Below are 27,577 nucleotides of genomic sequence, written 5' to 3'. Positions count from 1 at the left end.
TTTAGTCTACAATTCCTTTTTATCTTCATTCAGTAACTGAATAAAAGACAGGCACAAAAGGTGTAGTGTAACTGGGCTCAGTTTGTTGCTGGGTTTCAGGGTTGGGGTGTGAAGCGCATGTAATTCTTTGAGGACGGGAGCTTCTCAGTGCGAAAACTCTTTGGGAACAGTTGGGTTGCCTCTTCTGAACTAATGTTGGGAAGAATCATGCACTCCCCACCAACCTGTGAAGAAAAGAAACTTGGTTTAGGAAAATAAAGAACTAGTCATTAAAAGAAATCTTAAAATGAAACTTCACAGCAGCCTCTGCCAATTTCTAGTCCAAGACCTAGCCATTACAGTAAATGGTGCCCAAGGTTTATTCATTTCTCTTATCTTTGGGATGGAAAATTCAGGATTTTAGCATCGAACCATAAAAATTATGCCACAGTGAACTGGCAAACTCTTAACATATCTCCCCATTTACTTTCATTACAGCCATTAGGAAGAGATGTAAAATGAGGCATGGATTTGAAATCATCTATTTTTCTCCCTAGTCACAAAAATAAAATTCCCACCCCACACACCCCCAAACATCTTGTGCACTTTCCACAGAAATTAATTTTGTTGAAAAGTCCTAAAAACACATCCTCATTCAATTTACCAAGTTTTTGTTTGTAATAATGAATAGCATACCATTCTGTGCATAGGGATACATAGTCCCAAAGTTCCCAATACATATCACCCATTTTTGCTTTTAAACTTGGAAAATATTACTTAAAATATTTCCCTTTTGTAAATAGAGGGTTGGCTGCATTTTGTTCTTATTCGATTGTTAGCTAATGAATAAGATTTACACAATGCAGTAATTAAAAGGGAAGCTAAAGACAAAAGCCAAACTGAGTGTTCAATTTATCCTCACTTTCCAGTTCACAGGTGTGGCAACTTTCTTGCAAGCGGTCAACTGCAGAGAGTCAATAACTCTTAGGATTTCATCAAAATTCCTCCCGGTGGTAGCTGGGTAGAGGATGGACAGCTTCATTTTCTTGTCAGGGCCAACCACAAACACCTAGGGAGAAAGGAAGGCTGCAGTGAAGAGATGCTGGTGGTCATGAGCTCTACTTCAAATGCTACAACATGGATCTAGTCAGTGATGTCCTTAGCAGGTAACATTTATCCATTACATTAGAAAGGCAGAGGGAAGCAAAGCAGAGACCAGAGCAAAAGTTAGAAAAGAGAGAAGTCAAATGCAAAGGACAAAGGTTACTAGATTCTAAAAGGACAAGTGGAAGGGCACAGTATCTGAATGCCTGTAGTATTCAAAACAAGGTCAGTGAACTTGTGGCACAAATCAGTATGAAGGGGAATGATTTAGTGGTCATTCACAGAAATGTGGTTGCAGGGTGGAGATGCATCCAGATATCTAAGTGCATTAGGTAATACAGAAGGATAGGCAGGAAGGTGAAGGAGGTGGGGTAATGCTCTTAATTAAGAATGAGATCAGGGCGATAGTGAGACGATACAATGGGGAGCAGAATGTTGAGTCCATCTGGGTAGAGATTAGGAATAGTACAGGGGAAAAAAAAATCACTGGGATTTGTCTATAGGCCACCAAATAACATTACAGTGGAACAAGAAATATTTGATGCATACAAGAATAGAACAGTTGTCATGGGGGATTGCAACTTCCATCATAGTTGGTTGAGGCAGTCTTGAGGGAGGATTTTATAGAATGCATCTGTGATAGCTTTCTTGAACAGCACGTTAGTGAACTTACAAGGGAAAATGTTATCTTAGATCTGGTCCTGTGCCATGAAACAGGTAAAATTAACAATCTTGTAGTTAGGGATCCTATTGGAAAGAGTGATCATAGTATGATTGGATTTGTCATTACAAGTGGAGGGTGCAACAGTTTGATCTAAAACCAGCGAATTATACCAAAACAAGAAGACAACGGGATGAGGGAGGAGTTGACTAGCATAGACTGGAAACACAGGCTATATGGTGGGACAGTTGAGGAACACTGGAAGACTTCCAAAGAGATTTTTCAGTGCTCAACAAAAGTATATTCCAGTCAAAAGCAAAGACAGTAAAGGGTGGGGAGAGCCAGCCTTGGATAACTAAGGAAATAAGGTCACATCAAGCTAAGAGCTCATGCATACAAAGTTGCTAAGAGTAGTGGGAAACTGGAAGATTAGGAAAAACTTTAAAAGCAACAAAGAACCACTAAGCAAGCAAAGGAAAGGGAGATAGATTAGGAAAGTAAACTAGCACAAAATATAAAAACAGATGGTAAAAAATTTTTTTATAATTATATAAAGCGAGAAAAGGGTGGCTAAAAGTGAATGTGGGTTCCTTGGAAGATGACGGGGGAATTAATTATTGGTAATGTGGAAATAACTGAGGCCTTGAAATAACTGAGGCCTTGAATGACTATTTGTGTCAGTCTTCATGGTGGAGGACATGTCTAACATGCAAAGAGTGATGTTGTGGATGCCATGGAGGCAAGGACCTCAATACACTAAAGAGGTAGTGATGAGCAAACTAGTGGGCCTAAAGGTAGACAAATCACAAAACAAGGGAGCAGAAGTAGGCCATTCGGCCCATTGAGTCTGCTCCCGGTCCTGATGGGATGCATCCCACGCTATTGAAAGAAATAGCAGAAGTTATAGTAGAGGCATTTGTGATCATTTACCAAAATTCTCTGGACTCAGGGCAGGTCCTGGCGGACTGGAAGGCAGTGAATGTCACGCCGCTGTTTAAAAAAAAGGATGTCAGCAAAAGGCAGGTAACTATAGGCCAGTTAGCTTAATGTCTGTAGTTGGGAAAATGCTTGAAGCTATCATTAAGGAAGAAATAGCAAGACATCTGAATAGAAGTGGTTCCATCAGGCAGACAGAGCATGGATTCAGGAAAGGCAGGTCATGTTTGACAAATTTACTGGACTTCTTTGAGGATATAATGAGTATGGTGGATAGAGGGGAACAGGTGGATGTTGCAAACTTGGATTTCCAGGAAGTGTTTGATAAGGTGCTGCATAAAAGACTTATCCATAAGGATGCATGGAGTTGGGGGTAATGCATTAACATTGATAGAGGATTGGTTAACGAATAGAAGGCAGAGAGTTGGGATAAATGGGTGCTTCTCTGGTTGGCAATCAGTGATGAGTGGGGTGCTGCAGGGGTCGGTGCTGGGCCTGCAACTGTTCACGATGTACATTAACAATTTGGAAGACAGGATGGAGTGTAGCGTATCTAAGTTTGCTGATGACACTAAATTGAGTGGAAAAGCAAATTCCACAAAGGATGTGGAGAGTCTGCAGAGAGCTAATAGATAGGTGAAGTAAGCGGGCAAGGGTCTGGTAGATGGAGCACAAGGTTGGTAAATGCAAGGTCATCCACTTTAGAAGGAAAAATAGAAGATCAGATTATTTAAATGGTGTAAGGTTGCAGCATGCTGTTGTGCAGAGGGACTTGGGAGTGCTCGTGCATGAATTGCAAAAGGTTGGTTTGCAGGTGCAACATGTTATCAAGAAGGCAAATGGCATGTTGGCCTTCATTGCTCGAGGGATTGAATTTAAGGGCAGGGACATTGTGCTGCAACTGTAGAGGGTACTGGTGAGGCTGCACCTGGAGTACTGCATGCAGTTCTGGCCTCCTTACTTGAGGAAGGATATACTGGCTTTGGAGGTGGTGCAGAGGAGGTACACCAGGTTAATTCTGGAGACAAGGGGGGTAGACTGAGGAGAGATTGAGTCACCTGGGACTATACTCGCTGGAATTCAGAAGAATGAGAGGGGATCTTATGGAAACATAAAACTATGAAAGAGATAGATAATGTAGAGGCAGGAAGGTTGTTTCCAATGGTAGGAGAGACTAGAACTAGGGGATATAGCCTCAAGATTCAGGGAAATAGATTTAGGATGAAGGAGAAACTGCTTTTCCCACCAGAGAGTAGTGAATCTGTGGTTATCTCTGCCAAGGGAAGCAGTAGAGGTCCCTCATTAAATATATTTAAGACACAGATAGATTTTTGCATAGTTGGGGAGTTAAGGATTATGGGGAAAAGACAAGTAGGTGGATCAGAGTCCATGGCAGATCAGCCATGATCTTATTGAATGGTGGAGCAGGCTCAACAGGCCAGATGGCCCACTCCTCCTCCTATTTCTTATGTCCTTATGGTGAGCAACCAGAGAGAAGCCAAGGAGAATTACTTTAATCCAGGCCATCCTTATCATGGTGACATAGGGAGAAGAGCTTTTAAGTGAGTTCAGTGTTATTTTTGCTGGGATTTGGTTGTGCTGGGGAAGCTCTTGGTTTGTAAACATTTGATTGTAAACATGTGGAACTGGATTTCTGTACACTCTACATGTGATTCAACAGACATTTCTTGCAGTTTAGGGGAAGAATTGTTTTTCTAGTCAAATTGACAAGATATCAGTGGACTGGCACTGCAGAGTACTCTGGTTATGTACTTCCAGAGTCCGGTCAGGAGTACTGTGCCATCTTATAGCTACCATTTGAAGCCTCTGCGATTAAACAATTTGGCTGTGGGAGACTTGACAGCCCCTCAACCAGAATGACAGGACCAAGTATTCAGGGCCTCTGCCAACCTGCTTTTAAATTCAGTTTAATGGTGTTAATGGGCTGTACATTGCTGTCAGAATACTAAAAAGGTACTTAAACCCAATACCTGGATGTGTTGAGGAACTCAGTGGCCATTCAGCAACTTCAGTAGTTGTTATCTGGAACACACTACCAGAGGAGGTGGTGGAATCAGATACAAGCAAGTTTAAGGAGGCATTTAGGCAGATACTGAGAGACATAAAAGGATATGGTGCTAAGACAGGCAAATGGGATTAGTGTAGATGGGCAAAAAGGTCAGCACAGATCTGGTAGGCTGAAAGGTCTGTTTCTGTGTTATACTCTAAATAAAACAAGTAAATGTTATAAAAGCATGCAAGAATGTGATGTGAATGAGAAAACAGTGTTTGCCTCAAGCTGGGGGGGGTTATCACAGCCAGTACTAACTTGGATTCTTTTAGGTTGTCAGCAAGGCAAGTCAAAGAACCACTGTATAAAATAAATCTGGTGAATTCAGCATGTCCTACAAAACTTGGCAGATTTAGAGAAAGGTGCAACAACAGGGTTGTTGTCATGGGAGACCAATTTCCCTAGTTGAGACTGGGATCTCCTTAGTGCAAGAGGTTTGGACAGGGCAGAATCTGTTGTTAGGTGTGTCCGAGGGGGTTTCTTAAATCAGTATGTAGATAATCCAGCTCGGGGAGGGACCATACTGGAGGTGGTATTGCAAAATGAGCCTGGCCCGGTGACTGACCTTTCAGAGAGAGAACATTTAGGGAACAGTGATCACAACTCAAATTTGAAAGATAGCTATGAATAAGGACAAGTATGGATCTTGCAGAAGAATATTAAATTAAGGTAAGATACAAAAGCCTGAAAGCATGTACCACAGGCTCAAGGACAGCTTTTATCCTGCTGCTATAAGACTACTGAATGGTTCCCTAGTAGGACAAGATGGACTCTTGACCTTGCAATGTACCTTATGACCTTGCACCTTATTGTCAACCTGCACTGCATTTTCTCTGTAGCTGTGACACTTGACTCTGCATTCTGTAATGTTTTACCTTGTACTACCTCAATGCACAGTGCAATGAATTGATCTGTATGAATGGTATGCAAGACAAATTTTTCCACTGTACCTTGATGCAAGTGACAATAATAAACCAATTCCAAGTGTATTAGGTAGGATATAGAGAGAGTTAATTGGGAACAGCTGGTTTTGGGCAAGTCCACATCTGACACATGGAGGGTGTTTAAAGACTAACTGCAGAGTACAGGACAAGCATGTTCCAGTAAAAAGGAAGTACAAGGACGCCAAGGTAAGGGAACCTTGAATGATGAGCGAGGTGGTGAATTTAATCAAGAAAAGGGAAGTGTATGCAAGGCTTAGAAAGCTAAAAATCAAATAGAGCCATTGAGGATTATAAAGCTAGGAAAGAACTCAAAGGGAATTAGGAGAGCCAGGAGGGGCCATGAAAAGTCTTTGGTGGGTAGGACCACTCAAGGATAAAGGAGGGCACGTGCTTGGAGGAGAGGTCCTAAATGAGAACTTTGTCAGTATTTACCAAAGAGAAGGACATGGAGTATTCTAATATGCCAGGGAATTTTGAGATAAAGGAGGTGGTAGCGTTGGGTCTCTTGAAGAACGTTAAGGTGGAATAAGTCCCCAGGGCCTGATGGGATATACCCCAGGTTATTGGGAGAGGCAAGAGATGAGATTACTGAGGCCTTGACCAAGATCTCGGTGTCCTCTCTGGTCACTGGCGAGTAGTTAATGTTGTTGCATTGTTCAAGAAGGGAAGTAGAGAGAATTTTGGAAACTATAGACTGGCGAGTCTCGCATCAGTAGTAGGGAAGCTTCCGGAGAGGATTCTTAAGGGTAGGATTTTTGAGCACTTGGAAAACCATGGCCTAACTAGGGACAGTCAGCATGGCTTCCTGCGGGGCAAGCCATGTCTCACTAACTTGATTACGTTTTGAGGAGGTGACAAAGGTGATTGATGAAGTTAAAGCTGTGGATGTTGTCTACATTGGGTTTAGTAAAGTGTTTGACAAGGTCCTTTCATGGGATGCTCATCCAGAAGATTAAGATACATGGCATCCAGAATTGGCTTGCCCATAGAAGAAGACAGGGTAGTGATCAATGGGAGTTATTCTGGCTGGAGGGCCATGAATAGTGGTGTTCCACAGGGATCCATACTGGGACCTCTGTGGTTTGTGATAATGACTTGAATGAAAATGTGGATGGGTGAGCAAGTTTGCATATAATATAAAGATTGTGTAGAAGATTGCTACATTCAATTCTGGTCACCCCATTACAGCAAGCATGTGGAATCTTAGGAGGATGCAGAAAAGTTTACCAGGATGCTGCCTGGATTAGAGGGCATGTGCTAGAAAGAAGTTGGACAAACTTGGGTTGTTTTCTCTAGAGTGGCAAAGGCTGAAGGGAGACCTGAGAGGTTTATAATTTTGAGAGGCATAGACAGAGGAGGCAGCTAGTAACTTTTTTCCTCAGGGTCAAAATGTCTAATGCTAGACGGCATGGATTTAAGGCAAGAGGGGGTAGATTCAAAAGGAGATGTGCAGGGCAAGATGTTTTAAAAAAAAGTGGTGGTGCCTGGAAAGTGCTGCTGGGGGTGGTAGTGGAGGCAAATATGATAGAGGCATTTAAGAGGCTCTTGGATAGACACATGAATGTACACAAAACAGAGGGATATGGACATTGTGTAGGCTGAAGGGAATAGTTTAGTTAGGCATTTAATTACTAGTTTAATTAGTTCAGCACAACATTGTAGGCCAAAGGGCTGTCCTGTTCAATATTCAATGCAACTTGGGCCAAATTCTTTTCAGGTCCTCATTGTGGAGCACAAGAAAGCATATCTGTCAACCTTCCAGTTTCCTGGCTTTGCTCTCGATCACTTGATGAAGCATGTGAAAAGAAAGTTGATGTGTTGTGTGTGCAGACAAGCCTGCTTTGACACCTTTGTAGGATTAGAGGGTCCCAGTGTAAAAGCAATGAGCTTGCAATGCAATTAATTGACTCATCAAATAGCAGCTGTTTTATAGTGGGTTGCAGGAACAGGCCATGGAAATAACATATTATCAATACAAAACTTACAGCACGAGCAGTCCAAAGGGAGGCATCCTTGCTCTTTTCTGCAGGATCAAGCATTCCGAGTTGTACAGCCAATTCTCTCTTTTCGTCAGCAATGATGGGAAATGGCAGCTTCTGAACGGGCTCTCTTCCAATGTAGGCATTGATATCCTGTATATAGCAACAGAAATCAGCACATAACTGCAGGTCACTCACTTGCCAAGACTTGCGAATGAACTTCCAAACAAGTTTGCAAAGATTTCCTGTCAGGTCAAGAACTGCCCTTAGCAGAATAGCAAAGAATGGACAACCATCTCTACCCTACAACTGAATGGGCTGCTGATGAAACCACACCTGGAGGACTGCATACAGTTATGGCCTTCTTATTTGGGAGGGACATACTCGTATTGGAGGCAATTCAGAGAAGACCCACCAGGTTGTCCTAGGGATGAGAGAGTTGTCTTATGAGGAAAAGTTGAGATTTTGCTTATCCTCCCTGGAGCTCAGAAGAATATGAGAGGGGATCTAATTGAAATATGCAAGATTTGGGAGACGTGGGACATCCTCTCACTATCAACATTGGGAAAACACCTAGAATTAGGGAATCTAGTTTTCCAAAATAAAGGTTGGTCAGTGGAGACCAGAGGAATTTCTTCACTCACTCAGAGTCACAAATCTACCCGAGTGTTGGAGTGGCTGAATTACTAAAGATTCGAGACAAGCCCAAAAATCAGTCACAGGAGAACAAAGGGTTGTAGGGAACACAGAATTGAAGTTGAGTTGACATCTGAATGGTGGAGCAGGTTTGAGGGTTTGTACAGCCAACCCGTATTCCCATTTATGTTCTTGAATACCTGAGCTACACAATGCAGCAGCTCAGCTGAAGACTTCACATTCATCTTTACAGCTTATTTTTCACTCCAACACGAATCTAGAAGTTCACCTGCTCCATTTTTTGGGACATTACAACATAACATTGATTCATTGAGCTGTTTTACAATGCTCCAAGTTTGCAAAATTCATTAACACACCACATCCTTTCAGGAACAGCAGGTATTAACAGTCAAATTTCTCATTGCTTCCAGCATTTAGACACACACCCAGGACCTCATTGGGCAAGCCTTAAAAAGGTAGAGGCACACACAAACCACCAACACTACTAGGGGCTGCTACTGTCTCCACCATAGCTGCCCCCCCCCCCCCCCCACCCCCCCCCCCCCCCCCCCCCCCCCCCCCCCACCCCCCCCCCCCCCCCACATCCCTCCCCCCCCCCCCCCCCCCCCCCCCAACATCTCCCCCCCCACCCCCCCCCCCCCATCCCTCCCCCCCACAACATCTCCCCCCCCCACCCCACCCCCCACATCCCTCCCCCCCAAACATCTCCCCCCCCCCCCACCCCCCACATCCCTCCCCCCCACAACATCTCCCCCCCCCCCACCCCACCCCCCCCACATCCCTCCCCCCACAACATCCCCCCCCCACCCCCCCCCCCCCCCCCCTCCCCCCCCCCCCCCACCCCCCCACCCCCCCCCCCCCCCCCCCACCCCCCCCCCCCCCCCCCCCCCCCCCCCCCCCCCCCCCCCCCCCCCCACCCACATCCCTCCCCCCCAACATCTCCCCCCCCACCCCACCCCCCACCATCATTCCTAAGGGCAGGGACAGTACTCCAAGAATTACTGACTAAGAGGCAGGTGCATCACATCATTCACAGGCAGGACGTCCTGTGTTCAAGTGAACCACAGATTAGCATTACCACAAGTTCCATATTTCAAAATAAACAACAAGGGACAGGATACCAATTCAGTAAAGGGTCAGAATTTTCCATTGAAGAACATATTGTTTCTTTTAACAGGAGACTGTTGGCTCTCTGAGATCCTCCAGGTACACAGCCAGGCAATAAACAATCTGCTGGAAGAACACAGCAGGTTGAGCAGCATCTGTGGGAGAGAAGAACTGTCGGCGTTTCAGGTCAAAAGCCTGCATTAGGACCGATACAGCAGGCATTGCTGGCAAGAACTTGCAGGGAGCTCTCCAAGGACATAATGCAGGCATTCACTCACTGTTCTTTTGGGGAAGTGCAGTGTGGGAAAATCCCCCCCCCCCACCTGCTCTGCCTGTTCCTGTGGCCTGAAGTAGCAGTCTAGTCTCGTGGAACTGAGAGTTCAGTAACATCCACTAATGCAGCAGTGATCCGCAAACTCAGATGGCACACAAGTTAGCAAATATGGAATGGGGTCCTGAGGCAAGGGAGGTAGACAGCAGGGCAGACCCAGTCCTGGTGGGCATGTCTTGCCTGGAGGTAATGTCTTTTGTACCCTCTACTCATGCACGAAGAGGATGGTTTGATCTAGACTAATGGGAATTGGAAGGCAGTTTTATTACAGCAAAGTTGTCAAGGATGAAAGGGTCAGTGTTGAGTGTGAAGTAGGTAGAGTGATGTGAGAGTGAGTAGGGTGGTGCACAGCCACCCAAATGCGAATGTAGGTTTACAGTGAATGGTGCAGTAAATAACATTCAGTCTGAGACTTCAGGATTTGTGACAACTGGTTCTTCAGAGAGCAAACACAACATGTCATCATTTAAAGCAAGGGGAAGGAAGGAAAGCACGGGAGAAAATTTTGGGAGTCACATCAGTATTGATGTCATTTGGGAAAAGTAACAATGGCAAAACAGCATTACAGAACAAGGAAATCTCAGATCAAAATGACATTAATATTAACGACTGGCCTTAATGATTGCAGAAATGTGTTCAAAATTGGTTACGTGGTGTTAACATGATTTTCAACTCTAATACCTGCTTTTCCCAGCATTGTGTTGAGTTTTTTTTAAGGGCACATTATTACCATCTTACCTTTACTGAGACAGTTTATCAGCAGAGCACAACTTTTGGTAGGAAGGCAGATTTACAATCCACATTACTTTCCTGGGCTACTCAAGAGAAACACATAACTGAACATAACCAAGATTACTAGTTTCCAGTTATGGTTTAAAGACAAATCCCATAGTTCTCAGTTGCTCCACTCTCTGCCCCATTTTCCATATCTCTGGTGTTCCTTTCCAACTGGACAGACCTGTAATCACTAATACTATACCCTAGAGTTATATGGGGGACAGACCTTTTGCCAACAGTACTTTACTCCAGGTGCTACATGGCATACAGCACCCACCAGTACTGTAATCTGTTTATTGCGAGACACTCATGTCCACTAGTACAGGACCTAGGTTTAGAACTGAATAATCCCTGGATCTCTGGTCCCTGGATGTGAGGCTAAGTTGGGTCCCTGGTCCAGTGCCAGGTATCCGTGTGTCACTTGCTGTGTCAGCCTAGGTTGAATACAGAAGTACTGGAGAGGACTTCAACTGCAGCAAATCATTGCAGAAACTTCCTTTTTAAAAAAAGACAATTTTCCCAATTTTTGATTTTGAGTTCTTGCTAATTCCTCAAGGATCAGGCAAAAGGAAGATACTTTTTTTAAAAAATTCAACTAACCCAAAATAAATAAACATTGTTAATTATTTAAATATTATTTGCTATGGTTTTAATGTCAGAGACATTAAAAAAAATTAAAAAAACACAGCTTTATGCAGCTGTAATAGTTGAGCACAGGGTTGGCACTTGGACTGTAATTGAAGAATGGAGAGCTAACATTTATTTGCCAGCCATAAACTTCAAGGCTGAATTCACTTCCTATAGATAATCTGGATCACAAAGTACTCAATGCAAGAGACTAACTCACATCATTCCAGAATTCTCAGTATTAGAAAATATGGCATTACTGAATGATCCCCTTTAAGATAGCAAAATTATTTTGTATTAAGTGATTTCTTTAGAAACATTTTCACATCTAAATTAAGACCTCTTGGTAATTACTAAAAATCTTTTATTTGGCTGATACCTGTTTTGTCATTTAGTCCATTGAATAGATCTCAATAAAGATTAATCTACAGGATTTCTTTTTTTAAAACATATGATATATCGCACTGTACCTGCTCCACCCTTGGTGATCTTGAACGCTGTCAATCGATAGAGCTATCACTTTCACGTTGCGTTTTTCAAATTCTGGAATCATTTTTGCCATGAGGCCCAGCTCTGTAGTGCAGACTGGGGTGTAGTCAGCTGGGTGGGAGAACAAAATGCCCCATCTGTACAACAAACAATGTCCATCAGTACACCAACTTTGTTAAAACAACAAAAATATGCAGTACCAAAACTAAAATACTGGATTTAGATGTGGGCACAACCACACGTCCAACCACAACACCAAAACCTATTTCTACAGCATTTTTCACAATCACAGGATAACTGTTATAATTTAGAAGTGGTGGCATCAAATCTGGATACAGTAACACCCTGACGCTATGAAGCTACGACAAGGTTATGAGTCATAGAAAGATACAAAATGGGAAAAAAAAGGCCCTTTGGCATACTGAATATCAAGCATCCATACTTACACTAATATCACCCCAGCCCATTATATTCAACCCCCCCCAATCAAATTTATACCACTACCTCCCTCCCAACTGATACTCCTATTCACCTACACACCAGGGGAAATTTACACTGGCCAATTAACCTACCAACCCACACATCTTTGGGATAGGAGAGGAAACCAGAGCACCTAGAGGAAGCCCAGGGAGAACATGTAAACTCCACACAGTCAGCACCAGAGGTCAGGACTGAACCCAGGTCACTGGAGCTGTGAAGCTGCAGATCTACTAACTACGCCACCTTTTTTGAGATGTTGGTTTTCAACCACGAGGAGGGACACTTCTTTGAAATAGGCTATAAGACTTTTTTAAAAAAAAAGTCCAGTTCAGAAGGCAATCATGGCTTCAGTTTCAATATCTCACCAGAAGGAGGCAACTCTGCAGCACCCCCCTCAGAACCACACTGGAACATTAGCCTGAACACAGAAATCATTCAGAAACAAGCTGGATATTCTTGTTATCTGTGCAAAAAGGATTCAAGACTCGCAAGCAAAACCAAGTCAGAAATCTCCTATCTGCATTTTGTATACAAACAGGAAGTTTCTATCTCATTTACCATGATCAGTTTTGGGCACTATTGCAGAAAGGATGTTTAACCTTAGAAGAAATTATGATGCAGATTCACCAGAATAATAAAAGTGCTTAGGAGGAGGTTAGGTAATGACAGGTTGCACAGCCTTGGCTTGTATATCCTTGAAAAATGAGGATTAAAAAAAATAAATCATAAATTTTTATTAAAAAAATAATAAATAAAGGTATTAAGAGCAAAGAGTATACATTACAAACGCTAACATCTTGAGACAAGACATGGGCAAAATAGGGGAAATAATGAGGGGGAAAACAGGCAAAGCAGCTGGTCAGGTTCTGAGTTTTAAAATAATTTTAAAAGGAAAGGATGAATTTTGCATCAAACCAGGTTCACTGACTAAATATTGTCAATCAAGTCAGAAATGAAAACCAGACCTGGCCAAAATACTCCAAGTATTCCAATTGTTGAACCATTTACCCAAATCTTACTTCTGCAAAACTAAGAAGGGTTTCAAGGTAAATCTACCTATTTACAACAGCATTTACACAAAAGATTATAGTAATGATATTTCCAAGTTTTCTCACTTGCCCTAGAAGGCACAACAATCCCAGCAAAGAACTTTGGCACAAAAACTTAGCAATGGGCACTCTGCCACACTACTCTGCAAGTCATAAGGTGCTTGAAGAAAGGAGACGTCATGATCTATTGAATTTTGTGACGGCCTTTAAAACTTATGGAACCACAAGAGGAACAAAGAAGCCAGCAGTTCTCTGAATTAATTAGTCGGCTGCATTAAAAGATACAGCATGGCGACAAGTTGAATTCATACATTACCTGCTTGGAAGCTCAGAACTAACCATTTAGAGTTGTTTATTATTTTCCAAAGCAAACTGCAGCAAGGGAAGAAAAGTACCTCGAGGTCCAGGAAATTATCACATCCTGTTGGAAGAAGAAAACCATCCTGGAGGGGGTGGGGCTGCTGCATATTAAGGAATAAAGTTCATTTGGGGAAAACCAGCCTGAACTTTGACAAAACCAGTCAGTCCAATAGTGGTCAGATTTGGGATTTAGAAATTTAAAAAGGATGCTGCCACAACACACTTCTGGGACTTTCATTAATCAAACAAGAATATGCAGGTAACTTGCACCAAAATATGAAAAGCTGATCAATATTTTGGAAGTATTATTAGAACATTTATTCAGGAGCTCTGAAAAATCTGAAAATAATGTTTCTGTATTGGATGGCCGACATTTGTCCTCGATTACAAACAATGGAATTACTGAACCATATGGGAAGCTTTCAGAAAGTTATTTTGAATTGGATAAAGTGGGTCAACAGATGAGGAGGAAATGAGTTCTCTCTCTGACCTCCACTTGGAGTTACACCAGTGTAACTCTTAAAGCAACAGGATTAACCAACAATGCATCACCAAAACAGTGCACTGATTCATCATGGAGAGAAATAACTCCAGCCAAGTCAACAAAATGGAAATACAAATTTTTACCATCCAAGTCAGAAACAAAATTTGTAGCAAGATTAATAAGGAATCATCCAAATAAAGATGTAGTTCTGTGCTGAACTCAATTTTAATCACCTTAGTCACTAACTTCCACCCAGCTCTCAAATTCATGTGGACCATTTCTGGCACTTCTCTCCCTTTTCTAGATCTGTCTCTCCATCTCAGGGAAAATTATCCACTGATACTTACTATAAACCTACTGACTCCCACAGCTACTTAGACTACAACTCTTCCCACCCTGTCTCTTGTAAGAATGCCATCCCTTTCTCCCAGTTTCTCCGTCTCTGCTGCATCTGCTCTCAAGACGAGAGCTTCTGTTCCAGAACATCTGAAATGTCCTCCTTTTTCAGGAAGTGTGGCTTCCCTTCTGATGTGTTTGACAGAGCCCTCTCAATCATCTACTATGATTGGCATACTTCTGCTCTCACTCCACCTCCCTCCAGACAGAACAAAGTACCCCTAGTCCTCAGCTTTCACCCTACAAGCCTCCACATCCAGCATATCATCCTTTGCAACATGATCCCACCACCAGCCACATCTCCTCCCTACCCCTTTCTACAGGGAATACTCCTTCTGTGACTCCCTCATCCCTCTCTAACCCCTGCAATCAGAGGTGTAACACTTGTTTTTACACCTCCTCCTTCACCACCATCCAGGGACCTAACAACCCTTCCAGGCATGGCAAAGATTCACATGCACCTCCTCCAACCTCATCTGCTGCCTTCAGTGCTCCTAGTGTGGCCTCCTTTACGTCAGTGAGACACAGTGCAGACTAGGCGACTGTTTTGCAGAGCATCTGCACTCTGTCCACAATGACCATCCAGTGCTCCCAGTAGCATGCCATTTCAATTCTCTTCCCATTCCCACAACAAACCAGAGGAATAACACCTATTCTACAACACAATGGGATAAACATTGAGTTTTCCAACTTTAGGTAACTCTCCCCTCCAGTGAATTCCCTCCCAATCCTCCTCTTGTCCTCCTATTTTTGTCCCCTTCCCTCACACCCCCCCCCCCCCAAATCACCCATCTTCATTCCCCTCCTTGTTCCATCCACCCACTACACATGTAGTTCACCCACAGGCTTCTCCCCCAACCTATCTAGTTCTGGTTTCATCTGCCAGTCACCTCCATCCTTTACTCAGATACAAGCACTGGTGGTCCATAGTGTTCCTGCTTATCACCCACCAACAGCTGTCTCCAACCTTCACCCTCCCACTTCACTCCACCCACCTCATTTTTCTCTCCTCTGTCTGGCTCCATCTATCATCCATCTGCCACTGTCTCCCAACTCCACTGCCCCTCCCTGGTGGGACCTGCCTCATTGTCTTTCACCGCTCCTCAGTCCAGAAATCACCTCGGACTCCCGCCTCACCACTCCCCTATTCCTCTTTATACTGGCCATCTCTCCTCTTGATCCTGATGCAGGGCGTCAACATTTCATGTCAAAAACTCCATTCCCCCCACCACCTTCCCTCTCCTCCACCACACACACATTGCTTGTCCTGCTGAGTTCCTCCAGCAGATTGTTTGTTGCTACAGTTAAAGTATGTTTTAATAGAAAAAGGGCTGTATATTGCAAGAATAAAAAAAACTACATTGTTAGCCATTGGCATACCATTATGTATTTGGACACTTCTCTAATAGTAGCACCATGTTCTGTAATAAAGAGAACACATTGTATCACTCATTCTTCCATTCTCAAGACATTAACAGCTCTGGAAACAGCAATGTAGGATTTAAGTTACTATGTTATTAATGCACTGTGAATAAAAGATACAAGCTATCTAACAGGATTGCTTTTTTTATTTTTAGATGTGACCTTGAGAAATATCTGAAGGCTCATTTCAAACTGGCAATTACAGAAATTGGTTGTGCATCTTGGTTGGCCTTGGTTAAGGTAGGACACTGTATCAACAGAAATCGAGATAAGGTTAATAATAAAAAAGCTGCAGATGCTGGAAATCTGAAAAAGAGAACAAAAATGCAGGAGATATTCAGCAGGTCAAGCTACATCTGTGGGAAGAGATGTTAACTCTCATTTCCAGCATTTTCTGTTTTTAAAATCGAAGGACAATGGAGGTGTTGTTTAAGATACATTCCAGCAAAGGAGTAAGATGGTGACTCGGAGGGTTCTTATCTGGGAAGATTTGCTTAGTATATTCATATGCAAGGACAGGGATAGAGGAAAGATATGTGACGGTCAGCTCATTCAGGGGAAATCCAATGGCGTACCGTGCGTTGAGAAGTTGAGGAGAGTGTCTAAAAATAAGCAAATGGTTTGGATAAGCAAATGGTTTGGGGACCTTCCCTACCACCAAAGTCAGCCACAAAAAGCAGGCAACACCTATAAAGAGGTGGGGGGGGGGGGGAAGTGCACAAGGGATTTTTTTTGAGATGGATTTGTAGGAGCCTTGACTTAATAGTTTGACCTGTTCATGACGACAGCCACAAATTAGAAACAGCTGTCAAGACTGAGCTGCCCCACATCGCTAACCAACTCGTACGTTCAGTGAACTTTTTGTAACTGTAAACTGATTAACTTCATAAACCAGCCTCCTCCTCAATCTGTGTTCTTTGGAATAGGTCAAAGTCTTACATGCTGTCTTTCCCCTCCTGAAGCAATTCACTACTTCCTCTGGCATGGTGCTACAGTGCACATTGCAGGGTATTCAGAGAGAGAGGGCTTGGAACCACAGTCCCTTCATTTAACATCCAGATCCATTTCCCTAGTCTTGGCTGATTTGGAAGAGGCAAAATACTGAACAGTAAACCACTAATTTTCTCTCTCCATGATGTGTCTCATCCTACTCACTTACAGATAAACCTGCAGAGCTACTAGGCAGGTCACTTTTTTTCCCCCCCCAACCTGTGTGAAAAAAATCTCCATTGTTTTCCCATGAACCATAATTCTTCAACATTAAAGAAATACACAGCTGAAAAATTCTTAGTTCTCATGAAATAGGGTCTTGAACACATCTGTGAAATTTTTTTTAAACCTCACTGATTGTGGGACATTGGAATTGTTGGGAAAGAAACCAACAAGTTCCAGCAAGCTCAGCTTTTACAATCCCAGAAAACACACATTGCAATGGCAAGTGAATTTGGATCATTCGATCCACGAGGTCTGTGCCATTTCTTTGCAGAGCACAGTTCCATCTCCCTTCTTTTCTCCTATTGTCTTGAAAATTATTTTTCCTTGTGCCTATCTGACTCCCACTGGACAGGTCTGATTACATTTCTTCTACTCCCAGTTCCCCAATCATTTTTAACTATATCCCCCAGTCCATTCCACTGATGTCAACAGTTTCTCCCTACCTCCCTCACCTAAACCCACTGACCTCGTGCACCACCATCAAATTCCTCACAATATTCCCTGCTGAATGGAGACGACCCAGCTTCTGTTTATCCTTAAAGCTGAAATCCCTCAATCCTGGAACCATTGTAGCACATCCTTTTCTACTTCCTCTCAAAGACCTTCCTAAACAAAGGTGAGGAGCATTGAATACAGTACTCCAGTTATGGCCACAGCAGGATCAAGACAAGTCTGGCTGCTTTTCTTTTGTACTCTGAGAATCCCAGAATTCCATGCACCTTACTAACCATTCTCTCAACATGCCTTGCCACATTCAAAGCTTTACGCACCTATACACCAAGGTTCCTTTGCATCCTTTAGAAGTGTGCGCTTTATCCTATGCCATCTTTCCTCATCCTTTCTGTCAAAAGATATTTCCCACTTTCTTGTTTTAGGTGTCACCTAACAATTGTCTGCCCGTTCCACCAGCCTTCCCTTGTCCTCCATGTGCTGAGGCACAGAGGGACCTGGGTGAATGTATGCAAAGGTCTTTGAAAAGTGGCAGGACATATTGAGCAAGGTATGGAATCCTGGGATTCATAAAGAGATTTGCCATCCATTTCCAGTCTCTATACTCGACCACACCTCCAATTTTTGAAATGCCACCCTGCACGCCAATATCCAACTCATTTCTGCTCAAAATGAAGTAGTTTTAACACTGACCATTATCTCCCAGTTTAAAACAAAACTATTCAGCAACTATCAGCACTTCCACTAATTTTTTATACCAGAGGCCTCAATTTTCCTAACCAACCTTTTATGTGGGGCTTACTCAAAGCCTCCCGAAATTCTACATGGTCAACTTTATCAATTAGTTCTCAACAAATCAGGAACAAATCCTGCCCACAAAACTAGAAAAGAAGTAATTTTACCACCAGGTAAATGACACCATGGCTTAACTGAAACTTATTGACACTCAAACACGGCAGTCTTTTGGTGGCGCTACATGGAGTAGGTTATATCTTGGCTTTGCTCCACTTACCTATTAACTCCTTATGCACCACCCTTTACTAAGACTTTTATAAGATTGAATTTGACTTCTAAGTGTCAGAATGAATACCAGAGCTAAGGCTGGAGCTGATAGTAAGGGTAACGGAGACCCTCAACTCACCTTGGAAGCCATCTCTAAACTGGATAAAGAGCTTGACTAGAGATTTGCCACTTTGGAAACGCTGTTAAAAGATATGGAAGACAGACAGACCACACTCATACAGGAGAGTGCTAAACAACAGCAATTAATTGCTGAACTGGATCAAGCTGGCAAAGAGAGAGATCGAAGGCTGGATTTACTGGAAAAAGATTTAAATGTGACCAAAGACTGGAACAGCAAAGACAGGATTATTGATTTAGACACTCAAACATTGTAAAAGTGCTTAGAATTTACAAATAATTTCAACCAAAAATCTTAAACAGCTAAAAATATTTAAGGTTTGAATTTGAACATTTTTAAAAATAAAACCTTAAAAAAATCTGCCATTTACTTAATCCCTTGCAGCTGGTCTCCTTCACTGAAACCAAAGGAAGGAAAACTATTGTGTCTGGTGCAGGTTCTTCAAACAGACTCCTTAGTGTAAGCACTGGGAAATTGCAACATCCAATTCTGCCACAGGACTCTGCAAGGAACTGCTGGCATTTCCCCTCAAAATCCAGTCCAATATTTGGAAACTAAATAGTGCAAAGGTTGGAATGGTAACAGGTAGAGAAAGGTGCATCATTTAAACAGTTTTTACATTAAGTTACATTTGAGATACTTGCATGAGTCAGTTGTCTCTTTACTCAATGCTACCAAAGGCCATTACCTCACAAGCTCAGTTGTTGTGCTGGTTTCTCAGGAATCCATAGTGGCCCCAGGGAGAGCTGAATTTAGTAAACAGCAGCAGCTGCTATATGGTTAAAATAAGTCAAATACAAGTACAAATCAGGAGCAAGCCACTTGGCTTCTTGAGCATGCACCATTTAATAAGATCATGACTGTTCTGACCATAACCTCCACTTAACATTCCAGTCCACCCACAGTAATCTTTCATCTGTTTGCTTAAATATCCATCCAATATCGTACAGCATGGAAAGGCCCTTCGGTCCATACACAGTCATGCCAATCAAAATGTATGTTCAAGCTAATCCCATTTCCCACCACTTGGACCATATCCCTCTAAACTCCTGTCATCCATAAACCTGTCCACATAAATGCATCTAATGTACCTGCTTCAATCACTTCTTCTGAGTGCTGGTTCCATACATCTACCACTTGCTGTGTTTAAAAAAAAGTTGCCCCTCAGGTTCTTATTAAACCGTTCACCTCTATTCCCCAACCCTGAAAAAAAAAACACACCACTCTATGCCCCTCATGATTTTATACACCTCTATGAGATCACCCCTCAGTCTCCTACACTCCAAGAAGTAAAGGCCCAGCCTATCTAACCTCTCCCTGTAACTCAGTCCCTCGGGTCCTGGCAACATCCATGTAAATCTATTTTGCATTCTTTCCAGTTTAATCACATCTTTCCTATAACAGGATGACCAAAACTGAACACAATACCCCAAGTGTGGCCTCGCCAACATCTTGTACAGTCGCAACACAACCTCCTAACTTCACATTTGATGCCCTGACTGAAGGCCAGCATGCCAAAAGCCATCTTCATGGCCCTGTCTACCCATGACCCCACTCTAAAAGGGAATTATGCACCTGTACTCCAAGGTCCCTCTGTTCTACAACAGTACCCAGGGCCCTTTGTTCAATATAAAAGTCCTACTTTCATTTGTCCTTCCAAGATGTAACACTTTGCAATTATCGGAATTAAATTCCATTTGCCATTCCTCAGCCCACCTACTCAATTGATCAAGATCCCATTGCAATTCTTGATACTCCTCTTCACTGTCTATGACACTACATACTTTAGTGTTGCCTGCAAACTTACTAACTATTCCTCATATATTCTCATCCAAATGGTTAATATAGATGACAAATAACAATGGGCTTAGCACCGACTGCTGGGGCACACCACTAGTCACAGATCTCCAGTCTGAGAAACATCCTTCCACCATCATTTTGTTTCTCTCATCATCCAGCCAACTTTGTATCCAGTCTGCTAGCTCTCCTTGGATGCCATGTGATATAACCTTCCAGAGGAGCCTACCATGCAGAACCTCAGTAGTGTTAACACTTTGTTTTTAAACCATAGCATAGCACTATTGCCTCTCATGGCCCCCTGGGGCAATACACCATTTCAGTGTTTGAGGGGCATCCCCGCCCAACTCGGCCCCTCCACGTGCAGTAACGGAAGGACCCTAGTTAGCGAGTGTTGGTCTTGTAGAAAATAATCTAGGGAATTAATAAATTAGAAATGCCAGATGCTAGTGGGCATAACTTTAAAGTGGGATGGGGGGGGTGGGGAAGGTGGGAAGGTGGTGTGTAAAGGAGATGTGTGGGGCAAGTTTTTTTTTTACACAGAGAGTGGTAGGTGCCTGGGACACACTGTCAGGAGCAGTGGTGGAAGCAGATACAATGGTGGAGTTTAAGAGGCATTTAGTCAGGCACATGAACCTTTATCGTTAACCATGGATGGAGAGTGCGGAAATACAGAAGCCGCTGTGATGAGTTAATGTTGCATTTTCAGGTGCGAATGTTTCCCCAGTGATTGGCTGCATGATTTGGGGTACAGCTGTAGAATGGGGGAGGAAGTTTTGGTTTCAAAGGGTTACTTCAAGAAGTTGATTGAAACGTTCATGAACAACCTCCGGTAGGACAAATGCCAATTCAAGGCTGCATCTGGAACATCAAATTCATTGTCTGTTGTGGAGTCTCACAGTTTGGACAAAGTCTCCTGAAACGTTCATGAACAACCTCCGGTAGGACAAATGCCAATTCAAGGCTGCATCTGGAACATCAAATTCATTGTCTGTTGTGGAGTCTCACAGTTTGGACAAAGTCTCCTGATAGAAGTGCGGCAATAATCTTACTGACTCTGTTTCTCTAGGGAGCAGAGAGATAGCGCACATCACAGCCACAAAGTCTGAAACCTTCTGTGGGTGGTACGCAGTTAACAAACCGACAAAAATCTACCCGGGGGGGGGGGGGGTGGGGGGAGTGTCTTTATACGTCTGTCGTTTTCTACACAACACACGTCGAAACCATTACTTCACGGATTACTGCAACAAAGAGGTCATTGTAACTACGTCCTGACACATGGCCAACCTTTGATCCAGCATTCCTGCACCATGCACCGACTTTTGGTTCCAACAAAATGACGATGCATCTTTTATAAAATGGAACGTTATTTTACATTGGTCGTCTAATATAAAGTCCCAAAATTGCACACACGTTTAATGTGGTTCGTTCGGACTGTGCATTTTAGTTAAGATTCAAGACAACGCTATCGTTGTTTCTGGAGAATAGGCAACCGCTCACCATCAGAGCAATCCAAATTTGAAGCAAGCAGAATTTTACCTGCGCGAATTTTGATACCGAAATGAAACATGCACATTTCTACAATGCACACTGCGTGCAGACGCAGCGTGTCACCGCCTTCCATACGCCTGAAACTCACAAGCGGAGATAATATGGTAACTTACGAGTCTCCCAGCCAGTCGTGAAATTTTATCTTGCCCTCGGTGGTATTCGCTTCAAAATTCGGGAACGTGTCGCCGAGATTGATTCCCATCGTTGTTTATATTGATATTTCCTCCCTTTCAGCAACGAAAAGCAGAAACAGTGTGGAGAGACGACAGATAAAATGGGGGTGGGGTATGAGGAAGTCTACACCGATAGGCCAAGTGAGAAATCGGGAGCGTGCTTAATTGCCTGATTGACGTTGCCTGTAAAATCCTGGCAAGTATTAACCGAACCGAAATAGTAGGTCGTCCGTGCAAAATTAGATATGATTCTGCCCTCCCATGCAGTTAGACTGGGAAGAGGCGCGAATGAAGGTTATACAGCGTTTCATCATATTATTAAAGGCAAGATGACTGGGAGAGTGTGGTCAGCCGTTTGGAAATGCTAAACTGTCCACAATCCCGACTCTTCGCTCCTGTTCCTTTGGAGTCATTACTCGACGGTTTGGAAAGTTCCACTTTGAATGCATTTTCCTCCATTTAAGACAGGAAAATGCAATGAAATAAATTTCTCCTTTTGCCATTTATCCAGTACTGGGTGTCTTAGTGCTGGTTAAAACATAAAATACTATAAACGTGTAGCAAGCAGGTCAGGCAGCTTTTGGAGAGAGAACAGAGTTAAAGATGTTTCATCAGAATAATCATAATCTGAAGAACGTTAACCTAAATCATTCACCGTGTTTCTTTCCACGTCGATGCTGCCTGACCAACTGAGTAATATACACATTTTATACTTCTCTTTCAGACTTCCAATAGCTGCTGAATTTTGCTTTCAAGAACTGTTTGCTCTTGCTGTAGCGACAGACGAATGTGCACCGGTGCTGGTTACTCGTGTAATTGTGAGGGATGTGTGCCTAGTGGGATTAGTTCCCGTTGTTATAGCGGGTACACACCTACTGATACAGGTTACACTAGTTATAGGGATGGACCTGTGCCCACCCATACTGATTCCCCTAGTTTTTGGGAGGGACATGTACCCACTGATACTGGTTACACTAGTTCTAGGGATGGACATGTGACAAACAGTACTGGTTACACTAGTTCTATGGGAGAGATATGTACCTACCTGTGAAGGTGATAGCGAGAGATGTATGCCCACCTAGACTGAGTTCCCTAGTTACTTTGAGGAATACCTGCCCACCAGTACTGATTCCTCTAGTTATAGGGAGAAATGTCTACCACCAGCACTGATTCCTTTTGTTATTGTGGGAAGTGTGTAACTGTAGTGATGGGCTATGCACTGAGCTAGAAATAATGACACGCAGTCTGTAGGTTGCACTCGAGACTGGTTTGTTCAGAACTTTGCTGTGCTGGCTTTAAGCAGTCAAATTCCCGCCCTCTTTGGGCGGCAATGACATCAGAGGGCGTCACGAAAACCTCTTCCCGCGTGCAGGCTTTCTCCCCTTGCTGGTGAAGAAGGCCCAGCGCCACTTTGTGGCTGGCCTCTCTGCCGATGCGCGCGCCGTTTTCCGAGCCAGTTTGCCTGCGTTGAAAGTGTATCGCCACATAACCACACCCCCGCCCCCCACCTCCAGAACCAGCAATACACCCCCCGATGTCCACAGTCTGGATCAGTCGCTGTTTGGGTGGTCTGCCTCTGCACCACAGAGCCTGAACCTCAACTGGCTGTGCCAAGTCCACATGGGCCGGTTGGAGCTGGTCCACCGTGAAAACCTCCTTTCTCCCCCCAATGTTCAGAACGTACGTGGACCCATTGTTCCTGAGCACCTTGAACGGCCCCTTGTATGGCGGCTGTAGCGGTGCCCGGTGTGTGCCCCTTTGTAAAAATACAAACTTACTGTGAAGTCAGTACGGGGGCCAGGTTGCCGAGCCTCTTGCATAGTCTGTCCAGGATTGCTGTGGGTTCTTCTTCTTGCCCCCTTGGGGCTGGTATGAACTCCCCTGGGACGACCAGGGGTGCGCTGTACACCAGCTCGGCCGACGAGGTGTGCAGATCCTCTTTGGGTGCTGTGTGGATTCCAAGCAGGACCCAGGGAAGCTCATACACCCAGTTAGGCCCTTTCAGGCGGGCCATGAGAGCTGATTTCAAGTGACGGTGGAAACGTTCCACTAGTCCGTTCGACTGTGGGTGGTGGGCAGTTGTGTGGTGTAGCCATGCTCCCAACAGGCTGGCCACAGCTGACCACAGGCTGGAGGTGAACTGGGCGCCACTGTTGGAGGTAATATGGGCCGGTACCCCGAAGTGTGCTACCCAGGTTGCAATCAGCGCTCGGGTGCAGGAATCGGCGGTGGTGTCAGTGAACGGGGCCGCCTCTGGCCATCTCATGAACCGATCTACCATAGTTAGGAGGTACCGCGCTCCTTAGACACTGGCAGGGGCCCCACGATATCCACAAGAATGTGGTCGAACCGCCGGCGGGTGGGTTCGAACTGCTGCGGCGGGGCTTTGGTGTGCCGTTGCACCTTGGCTGCGTGACACTGCACGCACATTTTGGCCCATTTGCTGACCTGTTTACGAAGTCTGTGCCACACGAACCTGCTGGAGACCATCCGGATGGTTGTCCTGATAGATGGGTGTGCCAAGCCGTATATGGAGTTGAAAACTCGCCACTGCCGGGACGATGGGGCGAGGTTGGCCGGTAGCCACGTCACACAGGAGGGTCCTCCCACCTGGGCCTACTAGGAAGTCTTGCAGCTGCAAACCCGAGACTGTGGTCCTGTAGCTGGGCATCTCGTCGTCTGCCTGCTGCGCCTCCGCCAGTGCTGCATAGTCCACCCCCTGGGACAGAGCCTGGATAGCTGGTCTGGAGAGTGCATCCACCACGACATTGTCCTTTCCCGAGACATGCTGGATGTCCGTCGTGTACTCGGAGATGTAGGACAGATGTCGCTGCTGGCAGGCCAACCAGGGATCGGACACCTTCGTGAACGCGAAGGTCAACGGTTTGTGGTCCGTGAACGCGGTGAATGGCCTGCCCTCTAAGAAGTACCTGAAATGTCGGATTGCCAGATATAGCGCCAACAGCTCACGGTCGAAAACACTGTACTTGAGTTCGGGTTACCACAGGTGCCTGCTGAAGAACGCTAGGGGTTGCCAGTGCCCCTCAGTGAGTTGCTCCAGCACCCCGCCGACTGCCGTGTTGGATGGGTCCACTGTGAGGGCGGTTGGAACGTCCGTTCTGGGGTGCACCAGCATCGCGGCGTCTGCCAATGCTTCCTTGGCTTTAATGAAAGCAGCCGCGGCATCTTTGTCCCAAGTAATGTCCTTGCCTTTATCCGACATCAGGGTGAATAAAGGGCACATGACACGGGCTGCTGAAGGGAGGAAACGGTGGTAGAAGTTGACCATACCAACGAACTCCTGCAAGCCTTTGACTGTGTTGGGCCGGGCGAAGTGGCGGATCGCGTCTACCTTGGTGGGCAGGGTTGTTGCCCCGTCTTTGGTAATCCTGTGGTCCAGGAAGTCGATGGTTTTGAGTCCGAACTGGCATTTGGCTGGATTGATCGTGAGACCAAAATCACTCAGGCGGGAGTAGAGCTGGCGGAAGTGGGACAGATGTTCCTGACAATTACTGCTGGCTATGAGGATGTCGTCCAAATAGATGAACACGAAATCCAGGTCATATCCAACTGCATCCATTAGCCGCTGGAACGTCTGTGCAGCATTCTTCAGGCTGAACGGCATTCGGAGGAACTCGAGCAGGCCGAACGGGGTGATGAGTGCTGTCTTGGGGATGTCTTCAGGGTGTACCGGGATTTGATGGTATCCCCGGACGAGGTCCACTTTGGAAAAGATGCTTGCCCCGTGCAGGTTTGCTGCAAAGTCCTGTATGTGCGGCACGGCATAGCTGTCTGAGGTTGTAGCCTCGTTCAGTCTACGGTAGTCACCGCATGGTCTCCAGCCCCCGGCTGCTTTGGGCACCATGTGCAGGGGGGAGGCCCATGGGCTGTGGGACCTCCGTACGATCCCCAATTCCTCCATCCTCTTGAGCTCCTCCTTCGCCAGGCGGAGCTTGTCCGGGGGAAGCTGTCGTGCGCGGGCATGGAGGGGTGGTCCCTTGGTCGGAATGTGGTGCTGTACTCCGTGTCCGGGGATGGCTGCCGTGAACTGCGGTGCCAGAACCGATGGGAAGTCCGCCAGGATTCTGGTGAATTCGTTATCTGACAGCGTGATGGAGTCCAGGTGTGGGACCGGCAACTTGGCTTCGCCCAGGGAGAACGTCTGGAAAGTCTTGGCATGGACCAGTCTTTTCCCGTGCAAGTCAACCAGTAGGCTGTGAGCTCGCAAGAAGTCCACCCCCAGGAATGGTTGGGCCATGGCGGCCAGTTTGAAGTCCCACGTGAACCGGCTGGCGCCGAACTGCAGCTGCACTGTGCGGGTGCCATAGGTCCGTATCGTGCTGCCGTTTGTGGCCCTCAGGGTGGGTCCCAGCTCCTTGTTGCGGGTGTCGTACCTCGTCGGGGGTAAGACGCTGATTTCCACTCTGGTGTTGACCAAGAAGTGGCGTCCCGACTGTTTGTCCCAGAGGTACGAGAGGCTGTCCTGGTGGCCAGCCGCCATAGCCATTAGCAGCGGCTGGCCTTGGCGTTTCCCAGGAACTCACAGGGCGGGCAACACTGGCAGGCTTCTGTGCCCCACCGCTGGTGGTAGAAACACCACTGTTCATTGGCCTCCTCACTCCTGCCTCTGGGTTGTGTGTGCTCCATTGCCGGGCCTGGTCTGGCCTGCCGTTGGGCACGTGGCTTGGTAATCTGTCCAACGGACACCCCGCTTTCCCTCTTGGCCTTCCACAGCACATCTGCCTGGGCCGCCACCTTCCGGGGGTCACTGAAATCTGCGTCAGCCAGTAGCAGATGTATGTCCTCGGGCAGTTGCTCTAGGAACACCTGCTCGAACATGAGGTAGGGCTTGTGTCCTTCAGCCAGGGCCAGCATCTCATTCATTAATGCTGACGGCGGCCTGACTCCCAAACCATCCAGGTGCAGCAAGTGGGCACCTTGCTCCTGCTGTGAGAGGCCGAAGGTCCTTATGAACAGCGCTTTGAATGCTGCATATTTGCCTTCCTTCGGGGGCGACTGTATGAAATCCGCAATCTGGGCGGCTGTCTCCTGGTCAAGGGAGCTCACCACGTAATAATAACGCGTGGAATCAGAAGATATCTGCCGAATCTGGAACTGGGCCTCTGCTTGGTCAAACCACAGGCGTGGTCGCAGCGTCCAGAAGGTTAGCAGTTTTAGCGAAACTGCGTGAACAGATGAAGAGTCGATCATCTTCAGTCCAAATCCCGTTTGGACTGTCGGGGTCACCAATGTAGCGATGGGCTACGCACTGAGCTAGAAATAATGACACGCAGTCTGTAGGTTGCACTCGAGACTGGTTTATTCAGAACTTTGCTGCGCTGGCTTTAAGCAGTCAAGTTCCCGCCCTCTCCAGGCAGCAATGACGTCAGAGGTGCA

At 45.3% G+C, this 27,577-nt stretch overlaps 1 protein-coding gene across 1 annotated transcript; it reads right to left on the bottom strand.

The window, feature by feature from the left end:
- Nucleotides 1–22,304, bottom strand: prdx6 (peroxiredoxin 6). The gene is made up of 5 exons (XM_052012323.1): nucleotides 22,121–22,304; nucleotides 11,646–11,799; nucleotides 7,681–7,830; nucleotides 902–1,048; nucleotides 1–224 (listed from the first exon to the last, which is right to left on the bottom strand). Exons 1-5 carry the CDS (start codon nucleotides 22,207–22,209, stop codon nucleotides 96–98), a joined length of 669 nt encoding a protein of 222 aa, XP_051868283.1. The 5' UTR covers nucleotides 22,210–22,304; the 3' UTR covers nucleotides 1–95.
- Between the last annotated feature and the right edge of the window lie 5,273 nt (nucleotides 22,305–27,577).

The sequence above is a fragment of the Pristis pectinata genome, chromosome 3 (assembly GCF_009764475.1).
Source record: "Pristis pectinata isolate sPriPec2 chromosome 3, sPriPec2.1.pri, whole genome shotgun sequence".
NCBI classification, from domain to species: Eukaryota; Metazoa; Chordata; class Chondrichthyes; order Rhinopristiformes; family Pristidae; genus Pristis; species Pristis pectinata.
Note: the sequence above shows the minus strand (reverse complement) of the source record. Positions and strands in the feature narration are given on the sequence as shown.